This window comes from Bombina bombina, chromosome 9 (assembly GCF_027579735.1).
Source record: "Bombina bombina isolate aBomBom1 chromosome 9, aBomBom1.pri, whole genome shotgun sequence".
Lineage (NCBI taxonomy): Eukaryota > Metazoa > Chordata > Amphibia > Anura > Bombinatoridae > Bombina > Bombina bombina.
Window position 1 is genome coordinate 7717467 of NC_069507.1, and position 12116 is coordinate 7729582.

At 46.6% G+C, this 12116-nt stretch overlaps 1 protein-coding gene across 1 annotated transcript in view; it reads left to right on the plus strand.

The window, feature by feature from the left end:
* LOC128639738 (cell division cycle and apoptosis regulator protein 1) overlaps window positions 1–12116 on the plus strand; it is an 81052-nt gene that overhangs the window by 19733 nt on the left and 49203 nt on the right. The window contains exons 2-5 of the mRNA XM_053691858.1: window positions 4797–4940; window positions 5300–5420; window positions 5502–5687; window positions 5988–6193. Coding sequence (XP_053547833.1) covers window positions 4797–4940; window positions 5300–5420; window positions 5502–5687; window positions 5988–6193 — 657 coding nt within the window. The remainder of the gene's footprint in view (window positions 1–4796; window positions 4941–5299; window positions 5421–5501; window positions 5688–5987; window positions 6194–12116) is intronic.

Genomic DNA, 12116 nt, shown 5'->3' on the forward strand with positions numbered 1-12116 from the left:
GCCTTGGTTGTTCAGCCTAGCTTATGTGTTTTCGCCGTTTCCTCTCCGTCCACGCGTGATTGCTCGAATCTAACAGGAGAGAGCTTCAGTAATCCTGATAGCGCCTGCGTGGCCACGCAGGATTTGGTATGCGGATCTAGTGGACATTTCCTCTCTGCCACCGTGGAAACTTCCTTTGAGACAAGACCTTCTCATTCAAGGTCCTTTCCAACATCCAAATCTAATTTCTCTGCAGCTGACTGCGTGGAGATTGAATGCTTGATTTTATCGAAGCGATGATTCTCTGATTCGGTCATCAATACTTTGATATAGGCTAGAAAGCCTGTCACTAGAAAAATCCATCATAAGATATGGTGTAAACATCTTTATTGCTGTGAATCCAAGAGTTACTCATGGAGTAAAGTTAGGATTCTGTCTTTTCCCCAAGAAGGATTGGAGAAAGGGTTATCGGCAAGTTCCTTAAGGGGACAAATTTCAGCTTTGTCAATTCTGTTTCACAGACGTTTGGCAAATGTACCAGATGTTCAGTCTTTTTGTCAGGCTTTATCTAGAATTAAGCCTGTATTTAGACCCATTACTCCTCCCTGGAGTTTGAATTTAGTTCTTCGAGTTCTTCAAGGGGTTCCGTTTGAACCCATGCATTCCATGGATATCAAATTGTTATCCTGGAAAGTTCTGTTTTTAGTTGTTTTTTCTTCTGCTCGAAGAGTTTCTGAACTTTCAGTGCTACAGTGTGACTCCCCTTATCTCATTTTTCATCCTGATAAGGTGGTATTACGTACCAAACCTGGTTTCATTCCTAAGGTTGTTTCAAATAAGAATATTATTCAGGAAATTGTTGTTCCTTCCTTATGTCCTAACCCTTCTTCTAAGAAGGAGCGTATGTTGCATAATTTGGATGTGGTCCGTGCCTTAAAGTTTTTATTTACAGGCAACTAAGGATTTCCGTCAATCTTCTTCTTTATTCATTGTTTATTCTGGAAAGCATAGGGGTCAGAAAGCTACGGCTACCTCTTTCTTTTTGGCTGAGAAGTATCATCCGCTTGGCATATGAGACTGCTGGACAGCAGCCTCCTGAAAGAATTAAGGCTCATTCTACTAGGGCTGTGGCTTCCTCATGGGCATTTAAAAATGATGCTTCTGTTGAACATATTTGCAAGGCTTCACACTTTTTCCAAATTTTACAAATTTTATACTTTTGTTTCTTCTGAGGGAGAAAGGTTCTTCAAGCAGTGGTGCCTTCTGTTTAGGTTCCTGTCTTGTCCCTCCCTTTCATCCATGTCCTATTGCTTTGGTATTGGTATCCCACAAGTAAGGATGAAATCCGTGGACTCATCATATCTTTGTAAAAGAAAACTAAATTTATGCTTACCTGATAAATTACGTTCTTTTATGATATGACGAGTCCACGGCCCACCCTGTTCTTTTTAAAACAGTTTTTCTTTATATTTTTTGTAAACTTCAGTCACCTCTGCACCTTTTAGCCTTTCCTTTTTCTCTTCCTATACCTTTGGCAGAATGACTGAGGGTGGAGGGGAAGGGGAGGGGCTATATATACAGCTCTGCTGTGGTGCTCTTTGTCACTTCCTGTTAGCAGGAGGTTAATATCCCACAAGTAAGGATGAAATCCGTGGACTCGTCATATCGTAAAAGAAAGTAATTTATCAGGTAAGCATAAATTTTGTTTTTTTATATCAGACGAGGGATTTATGTGCCTGGAAGATTATTTAATCTAAACATTTGTGGGGCCCGGGCTTCTTGTCCTGATCCGGTTGTCGAGGGTTTTACTCAGCGTTTTCTCTTTGTGGATCCCGCCGTGGGATGTTACCGGACCCTGGCCTGGGGTTCCAGTTTACGGGGTAGTTGGGCTTAGCCCTTGTTCTGGCTGTTCTGTTTTACAACTTGGCCAGATTTATTGAGAGCCGGGGCTCCTTGGGCCTTTTCTTGTGCCGGACGATACGGTTCCCTTGGGACAGCCAACTGATGGTGGGCTTTCCTGCCTAGCAAACGGAAGGTTTGCGGTTGCTCAGCTGTCACTTTTGCGCCTGTTATGTGTCCTTCCGTGTTTGTCAGTGACGTGGCCTTGTGTCCTCTCGGTTCATACCTATGACTTCCTGTCTTATGGACAGGTGTTTATCGACGCTCTCCTCTTCAGGGGGCTTGTTGTCCTCCTTACGGAGGTGTGGTTCCCTTTTTAGGGGCCTCTCCTGTGTTTGGGAAGTTGGAAAAAATCTTTATCTTGTTCGGGGATTGGTCTTCTCTTTGAGTTGTTCCTTTCCATCTGGGGAGCTGCTGGCTCCGCATTGAGGCTTAGTCGGTGGCCTTGCTAGATCTCCTTGGGTCTAACGTCTGCTCGTTTGTCTTTAGGTTGGAGTGGCTCCATTCTTCCGCCCTTTTGGGGGCCGGTCTTGGGGTTCCTTTTGGTTCCCTTACTCTCAGATCTGCCGTTGCTTGGGCTGGTCTGTTGTTCATCTTCAGGTCTTGGGGGTGATAGTGGACCTTCCTTTTTTTTTTTTTTTTTAGAGGTTCTGTGCCTCTCCCCCTTTGAGATCTGTGGGTAGGCTTGGTGGCCTGGATTGTCTGGAGAGTGTCCTCTGTCTTGGAGGTTGGACAATCTCTGTCTTGGATGGGCAGTCTGCTATTTTGTTTGGCCGCTTCTTCCTTACGGATAGTGTTTTCTCCGTGTCTTCCTACGGATTACAGCGTGTTACTGGACTCAGATGTTTATTTTCTGAGTTTGCTGCTTGTAATTTTCTGTTTGCTCAGTCTCTGAGTTCTGACGTTTTGCAGACTTTGTCTTTGGCTGTCTTTTTCGGTGCTGTTGCACGATGTTTGGGAGATGTTTCTTCTCCTTGATGATGCCCAGTTGCTCCTTGTGGGTTGGGCGTCGTCTCCCCTTGTTCTCTGGATCCATTCGGGTCACTGTGGACTTGTCCCTCATTTGAAGGGGCTTTTTTCCTTTACAGATTTTGCTGTACCTTTTGGGTATCCCTTTGACTTACCCTTGTCCTCTCCCTTTTGGGGATTTTGGTACTGTACTAGTAAGGGGACCGACTGCTGGGCGACGGTTCTCCTTGTGGAGTGTTGGCTCACTGAGTCTGCTTGCAGTCTCTAGTTAGGCTTTCGGACTATCTGCAGGTCAGTGTCCTTGGGACCTTTTCCTTCTAGTTCTTTTGCCCGTCTCCGACGAAGCGGCGTTTGGTTGTGTTGTGTTTTTTTTTCAGGCCTAGTGCCCTCAGAATAGGCCGCCTATTGTACCCTCCTGTTTTTGCATTCAGTGTTATCTATAGCTTGGGTATTGTTTTCCCAAAAGTAATGAATGCAGCTGTAGACTCTTTCCATTTATGAAGAAAAACTTAAATTATGCTTACCTGATAAAAATTTTCACTCTGTTTAAACAGAAATAGTGCAGTTATTTACCTATGAAAAGTATATATATATTTTTTAGTTTTATTTTTTGGCATAAAAAATGCTTTTAGGGAATGAGTTTACACTCGTTATTTATTCACGAAAACCTGTAGCTTTCTAACTGTAGGAAAAAAAATTGTTGACCGGAATCTCCTGATCCAGCTTTTTTAGTTCTTTGTCTGCAGCTGCAGTGGGGTAGCTGTCGTTTGCCCACAGTCTCCAAATTGACCCAATAACCAAATATTTTTTCAAAGTAGACAACCCAAGGTATTGATCTAGGCTACTGGTTTAAAACCTGCCCTCAGACCTCCCTTACAGGTCACATTTTGAGGATATCTGAACTGGTTAAATAATCAGCTGATTAGTAGACGTTATTTTACTGCTCTCATCCAAGGTAAAAACCTGGCCTGTTGGGGAGGCCTGAGGACAGGTTTGGCCCAGTTTGGTATATTTCATGCCACATTTGGCTGTCAAATACGATCATATAAAAATAACTTTCTCATTAGAATTATTTACACACAACTACTGCAGTTATAACACAAATGGTTGTAAAGGCTTCTCTGGGATCCCCTTTGTTCAGAAATAGCAGACGTACATGATGGCTTTGTCATTGTGTTTTGGTAATTAGGTCGCTAATTGCAGCTGCGTGTCACACTTCTGAAATTCATGGCAGTAAGGGGTTAATCTGTTTATTTTTGTGGGTAATATTTGCTGTAGTATAGGGATTACCCTCCCATCTTGCTGATCTCTTCCTCCCTCGCTCTACCATCTTAGGTACTGGCAGCCAGTCTGCAGTTTATATTTTATTTCCTTAGTGTAGAGTCCCTTTCACTGGTCTCTGCCATCTTTGTTGCTGGCAGTCAGTCTGCATTAACAAGTTAAAGCTTTTTATTTCTTTATTTTTTCTGTAGTGTATTTCACCCCTTACCAGCAAACTAGTGAAGCGGAGAATCCATTGCACAATTCTGCATCCCCAGTCGCGCAGCAAAAGTTAATCTGCTGTGCTGTCCTATGATAGTCACTGCAGGAATCAAGTTGTCCCACCAGGTGACAGCCATGCTTTATGCGCCAGTGGCCCTGTATATGCTGCAAATGCTTTAGCGATACAGATGATGAGCACACACAGAATGACAGACTTAATAACTGAGTATGTGCAGCTCCCATCTGTAACTCCTTAACTGCCAGAGTCTGCTGTAGCTAGCAAAATAGCATTTAAATCTGTTGCAGCGTCTATCACAAGTAATGCTGTGTTGGGGCCACTGATTAACCCGACGTACTGAGCAAATGGAGCAGGATTTAAGAACCCCACTGACCCTATAAAGCTGTTCTGAGTTTTATTTACCAGTTTACACCAGGCGCTCTGTGATTCTTACTGTTCTTGTGTTTAGGACAAAGTGAAGCAGATGATCACTGTTAACCGAGATCTTCTCATGGCCTTTGTTTACTTTGATCAAAGTCACTGTGGCTACCTGCTGGAGAAGGATTTAGAAGAGATCTTGTACACTCTGGGACTGCACCTCTCTCGTGCTCAGGTAAGTCACCCTTTTATCTTCTTGTCAGCAGGGATAGGCTTTCCTTACGCTTGTGCTCATCTAGGATAACTGACTATCCCCATCTCTTAGGTTGGGCTCTGGTGAATGGGTGAGATTCAGTTACGTACTAAATTCCTTGAGGTTGAGTTTGGCTGCTGGCCCTAAACAAATGAGTCGGGTATAATACGGTCTAGCCAGCCAGGCTTAGCGGAGCAGGATTTCCCCAGCTGGTCATAAACACCCATAGCTTAGTGCAGAGAAGCATTAAATGTGCGCACTGCTGCACTCTTGTTTTTTGCATCTCATTAAGGTTATTGTGTAATGTAAACACTTATGACTGTGCGTTTTTTCTCTTCTAGGTGAAGAAGCTATTTAGTAAAATAATGCTTAAAGAATCCTTCTATTACCGTAAACTAACAGACACTTGTAAAGAGGACGGGAGCCATGAAGAGCTAGAACTCTCACATGAAGAAATTCTAGGTAATAACCTCTCTGTCTGAGAGGTCCATTTATTCAGTTTTAGTGCCATCTTAGAGGTTTCATCATATTATCTTATTTCAGGAAATAGGTTACTTCTCCCTGCTAAGGCCGTACGGCCGGTTGCACCTAGTGCACATGAGGGCAGCGGTCTTATTGTCTTTAATGGCGCAATGGTAGATGTTGGAAGTCTTCTTCAGAAATTAGAGAAGTGTGAAAAAGGCAGATCTGACTTGGAGCAAAAGATACAAATACTGGAAACTCGAACTGGTAAAGGGCTGACTGTGTGTGAGGGGTCAATCGGGGCGCTGAACGTGTGTGAGGGGTCAATCGGGGTGCTGACTGTGTGAGGGGTCAATTGGGAAGCTGACTGTGTGTGAGGGGTCAGTCTGGAAGATGACTGTGTGTTAGGGATTAGTCTGGGAGCTGACTGTGTGTGAGGGGCCCGTCAGGGGCTTTGACTGTGTGTGAGGGGCCCGTCGGGGAGCTGACTGTGTTTAAGGGGCCCGTTGGGAAGGTGACTGTGAGAGGTGCACTAAATGTATCCCTTGTTTGGTTTCCCTGTTACAGCTGACGATGAGAAACTTATTTCCCAGCTTGAAGCTTCAAACAAAAGTTTGTCTGAGGAGTTGGATGAAACCAAACGACGCCTGGGCCTGGTGCAGATGAGCCTGCGCAGTGCGGAGGACATGAAGTCACAATTTGAGGACCAGATGAATAAAGCCATAAGGAGTCTGTCTGCAACCATGGAGGAAATGCAGAGCACCTTAAACCGGGTGAGTGTCTGTGACCCGTGTCGTTGAGTCATTAGCTAGTTAACAGGTTGGGTCATTAGCTGGTTAGCAGGTTGGATCATTAGCTGGCTAGCAGGTTCATCATTAGCTGTTAGCAGGTTGGATCATTAGCTGGTTAGCAGGTGCATCATTATTTGGTTAGCAGGTTGGATCATTAGCTGGTTAGCAGGTGCATCATTATTTGGTTAGCAGGTTGGGTCATTAGCTGATTAGCAGGTGCATCATTAGCTGGTTAACAGGTGCATCAGGAGCTGATTAGCAGGTTGGGTCATTTGCTGGTTAGCAGGTGCATCAGGAGCTGATTATCAGCTGCATCATAAGCTGGTTAGCAGATTGGGTCATTAACTGGTTAGCAGGTGCATCATTAGCTGGTTAGCAGGTTGGGTCATTAGCTGGTTAGCAGGTGCGGTCATTAGCTGGTTAGCAGGTTGGGTCATTAGCTGGTTAGTAGGTGCATTAGGAGCTGGTTAGCAGGTTGGGTCATTAGCTGGTTAGGTGCATCAGGAGCTGGTTAGCAGGTTGGGTAATTAGCTGGTTAGCAGGTGCATCAGGAGCTGGTTAGCAGGTTGGGTAATTAGCTGGTTAGCAGGTGCATCAGGAGCTGGTTAGCAGTTTGGGTCATTAGCTGGTTAGGTGCATCATTAGCTGGTTATCAGGTTGGCTCATTAGCTGGTTGTCAGGTGCATCATTAGCTGGTCAGCAGGTTCGGTAATTTGCTGGTTAACAGGTGCATCAGGAGCTGGTTAGCAGATTGGGTCATTAGCTGGTTAGGTGCATCATGAGCTGGTTAGCAGGTTGGGTAATTAGCTGGTTAGCAGGTGCATCAGGAGCTGGTTAGCAGTTTGGGTTATTAGCTGGTTAGCAGGTGCATCATTAGCTGGTTAGCAGGTTGGGTCATTAGCTGGTTAGCAGGTGCATCAGGAGCTGGTTAGCAGGTTGGGTCATTAGCTGGTTAGCAGGGGCATTGGGAGCTGGTTAGCAGGTTGGTCATTAGCTGGTTAGCATGTTGGGTCATTAGCTGGTTAGTAGGTGCATTGGGAGCGTGTTAACAGGTATAGTCATTAGCTGGTTAGCAAGTGCATCATTAGCTGGTTAGCAGGTGCATTAGGAGCTGGTTAGCAGGTTGGGTCATTAGCTGGTTAGCAGGTGCATTGGAAGCTGGTTAGCAGGTTGGGTAATTAGCTGGTTAGCAGGTTTGGTCATTAGCTGGTTAGCAGGTTCATCAGAAGTTGGTTAGCAGGTTGGGTCATTAGCTAGTTAGCAGCTGCATCAGGAGTTGGTTAGCAGGTTGGATCATTAGCTGGTTTGCAGGTTGGGTCATTAGCTGGTTAGCAGGTGCATCGTTAGCTGGTTAGCAGGTTGGGTCATTAGCTGGTTAGCAGGTGCATCAGGAGCTGGTTAGCAGGTTGGGTCATTTGCTGGTTAGCTTATGCATTGTGAGCTGGTTAACAGGTTAGGTCATTAGCTGGTTAGCAGGTTGGGTCATTAGCTGGTTAGCAGGTGCATCAGGAGCTGGTTAGCAGGTTGGGTCATTAGCTGGTTAGCAGGTGCATTGGGAGCTGGTTAGCAGGTTGTTCATTAGTTGGTTAGCAGGTTGGGTCATAAGCTGGTTAGCAGGTGCATTGGGAGCTGGTTAGCAGGTATGGTCATTAGCTGGTTAGCAGGTGCATCAGGAGCTGGTTAGCAGGTTGGGTCATTAGCTGGTTAGCAGGTTTGGTAATTTGCTGGTTAACAGGTGCATCAGGGGCTGGTTAGCAGATTTGGGTCATTAGCTGGCTAGGTGCATCATTATTTGGTTAGCAGGTTGGATCATTAGCTGGTTAGCAGGTGCATCATTAGCTGGTTAGCAGGTGCATCAGGAGCTGATTAGCAGGTTGGGTCATTTGCTGGTTAGCAGATTGGGTCATTAACTGGTTAGCAGGTGCATCATTAGCTGGTTAGCAGGTTGGGTCGTTAGCTGGTTAGCAGGTGCGGTCATTAGCTGGTTAGCAGGTTGGGTCATTAGCTGGTTAGTAGGTGCATTAGGAGCTGGTTAGCAGGTTGGGTCATTAGCTGGTTAGGTGCATCAGGAGCTGGTTAGCAGGTTGGGTAATTAGCTGGTTAGCAGGTGCATCAGGAGCTGGTTAGCAGGTTGGGTAATTAGCTGGTTAGCAGGTGCATCAGGAGCTGGTTAGCAGTTTGGGTCATTAGCTGGTTAGGTGCATCATTAGCTGGTTATCAGGTTGGCTCATTAGCTGGTTGTCAGGTGCATCATTAGCTGGACAGCAGGTTCGGTAATTTGCTGGTTAACAGGTGCATCAGGAGCTGGTTAGCAGATTGGGTCATTAGCTGGTTAGGTGCATCATGCGCTGGTTAGCAGGTTGGGTAATTAGCTGGTTAGCAGGTGCATCAGGAGCTGGTTAGCAGTTTGGGTTATTAGCTGGTTAGCAGGTGCATCATTAGCTGGTTAGCAGGTTGGGTCATTAGCTGGTTAGCAGGTGCATCAGGAGCTGCTTAGCAGGTTGGGTCATTAGCTGGTTAGCAGGGGCATTGGGAGCTGGTTAGCAAGTTGGTCATTAGCTGGTTAGCATGTTGGGTCATTAGCTGGTTAGTAGGTGCATTGGGAGCGTGTTAACAGGTATAGTCATTAGCTGGTTAGCAAGTGCATCATTAGCTGGTTAGCAGGTGCATTAGGAGCTGGTTAGCAGGTTGGGTCATTAGCTGGTTAGCAGGTGCATTGGAAGCTGGTTAGCAGGTTGGGTAATTAGCTGGTTAGCAGGTTTGGTCATTAGCTGGTTAGCAGGTTCATCAGGAGTTGGTTAGCAGGTTGGGTCATTAGCTAGTTAGCAGCTGCATCAGGAGTTGGTTAGCAGGTTGGATCATTAGCTGGTTTGCAGGTTGGGTCATTAGCTGGTTAGCAGGTGCATCGTTAGCTGGTTAGCAGGTTGGGTCATTAGCTGGTTAGCAGGTGCATCAGGAGCTGGTTAGCAGGTTGGGTCATTAGCTGGTTAGCTTGTGCATTGTGAGCTGGTTAACAGGTTAGGTCATTAGCTGGTTAGCAGGTTGGGTCATTAGCTGGTTAGCAGGTGCATCAGGAGCTGGTTAGCAGGTTGGGTCATTAGCTGGTTAGCAGGTGCATTGGGAGCTGGTTAGCAGGTTGGTCATTAGTTGGTTAGCAGGTGTGGTCATTAGCTGGTTAGCAGGTGCATTGGGAGCTGGTTAGCAGGTATGGTCATTAGCTGGTTAGCAGGTGCATCAGGAGCTGGTTAGCAGGTTGAGTCATTAGCTGGTTAGCAGGTTTGGTAATTTGCTGGTTAACAGGTGCATCAGGGGCTGGTTAGCAGATTTGGGTCATTAGCTGGTTAGGTGCATCATTATTTGGTTAGCAGGTTGGATCATTAGCTGGTTAGCAGGTGCATCATTAGCTGGTTAGCAGGTGCATCAGGAGCTGATTAGCAGGTTGGGTCATTAGCTGGTTAGCAGGTGCATCAGGAGCTGATTACCAGCTGCATCATAAGCTGGTTAGCAGATTGGGTCATTAACTGGTTAGCAGGTGCATCATTAGCTGGTTAGCATGTTGGGTCATTAGCTGGTTAGCAGGTGCGGTCATTAGCTGGTTAGCAGGTTGGGTCATTAGCTGGTTAGTAGGTGCATTAGGAGCTGGTTAGCAGGTTGGGTCATTAGCTGGTTAGTAGGTGCATTAGGAGCTGGTTAGCAGGTTGGGTCATTAGCTGGTTAGGTGCATCAGGAGCTGGTTAGCAGGTTGGGTAATTAGCTGGTTAGCAGGTGCATCAGGAGCTGGTTAGCAGGTTGGGTAATTAGCTGGTTAGCAGGTGCATCAGGAGCTGGTTAGCAGTTTGGGTCATTAGCTGGTTAGGTGCATCATTAGCTGGTTATCCGGTTGGCTCATTAGCTGGTTGTCAGGTGCATCATTAGCTGGTCAGCAGGTTCGGTAATTTGCTGGTTAACAGGTGCATCAGGAGCTGGTTAGCAGATTGGGTCATTAGCTGGTTAGGTGCATCATGAGCTGGTTAGCAGGTTGGGTAATTAGCTGGTTAGCAGGTGCATCAGGAGCTGGTTAGCAGGTTGGGTCATTAGCTGGTTAGCAGGGGCATTGGGAGCTGGTTAGCAGGTTGGGTCATTAGCTGGTTAGCAGGGGCATTGGGAGCTGGTTAGCAGGTTGGTCATTAGCTGGTGAGCATGTTGGGTCATTAGCTGGTTAGTAGGTGCATTAGGAGCTGGTTAGCAGGTTGGGTCATTAGCTGGTTAGTAGGTGCATTAGGAGCTGGTTAGCAGGTTGGGTCATTAGCTGGTTAGGTGCATCAGGAGCTGGTTAGCAGGTTAGGTAATTAGCTGGTTAGCAGGTGCATCAGGAGCTGGTTAGCAGGTTGGGTAATTAGCTGGTTAGCAGGTGCATCAGGAGCTGGTTAGCAGTTTGGGTCATTAGCTGGTTAGGTGCATCATTAGCTGGTTATCCGGTTGGCTCATTAGCTGGTTGTCAGGTGCATCATTAGCTGGTCAGCAGGTTCGGTAATTTGCTGGTTAACAGGTGCATCAGGAGCTGGTTAGCAGATTGGGTCATTAGCTGGTTAGGTGCATCATGAGCTGGTTAGCAGGTTGGGTAATTAGCTGGTTAGCAGGTGCATCAGGAGCTGGTTAGCAGTTTGGGTCATTAGCTGGTTAGCAGGTGCATCATTAGCTGGTTAGCAGGTTGGGTCATTAGCTGGTTAGCAGGTGCATCAGGAGCTGGTTAGCAGGTTGGGTCATTAGCTGGTTAGCAGGGGCATTGGGAGCTGGTTAGCAGGTTGGTCATTAGCTGGTGAGCATGTTGGGTCATTAGCTGGTTAGTAGGTGCATTGGGAGCTTGTTAACAGGTATAGTCATTAGCTGGTTAGCAAGTGCATCATTAGCTGGTTAGCAGGTGCATCAGGAGCTGGTTAGCAGGTTGGGTCATTAGCTGGTTAGGTGCATCATTAGCTGGTTATCAGGTTGGCTCATTAGCTGGTTGTCAGGTGCATCATTAGCTGGTCAGCAGGTTTGGTAATTTGCTGGTTAACAGGTGCATCAGGAGCTGGTTAGCAGATTGGGTCATTAGCTGGTTAGGTGCATCATGAGCTGGTTAGCAGGTGCATCAGGAGCTGGTTAGCAGTTTGGGTTATTAGCTAGTTAGCAGGTGCATCATTAGCTGGTTAGCGGGTTGGGTCATTAGCTGGTTAGCAGGTGCATCAGGAGCTGGTTAGCAGGTTGGGTCATTAGCTGCTTAGCAGGGGCATTGGGAGCTGGTTAGCAGGTTGGTCATTAGCTGGTTAGCATGCTGGGTCATTAGCTGGTTAGTAGGTGCATTGGGAGCTTGTTAACAGGTATAGTCATTAGCTGGTTAGCAAGTGCATCATTAGCTGGTTATCAGGTGCATCAGGAGCTGGTTAGCAGGTTGGGTCATTAGCTGGTTAGCAGGTGCATTGGAAGCTGGTTAGCAGGTTGGGTAATTAGCTGGTTAGCAGGTTTGGTCATTAGCTGGTTAGCAGGTTCATCAGGAGTTGGTTAGCAGGTTGGGTCATTAGCTAGTTAGCAGCTGCATCAGGAGTTGGTTAGCAGGTTGGATCATTAGCTGGTTTGCAGGTTGGGGCATTAGCTGGTTAGCAGGTGCATTGTTAGCTGGTTAGCAGGTTGGGTCATTAGCTGGTTAGCAGGTGCATCAGGAGCTGGTTAGCAGGTCGGGTCATTAGCTGGTTAGCAGGTGCATTGTGAGCTGGTTAACAGGTTAGGTCATTAGCTGGTTAGCAGGTTGGGTCATTAGCTGGTTAGCAGGTGCATCAGGAGCTGGTTAGCAGGTTGGGTCATTAGCTGGTTAGCAGGTGCATTGGGAGCTGGTTAGCAGGTTGGTCATTAGTTGGTTAGCAGGTTGGGTCATTAGCTGGTTAGCAGG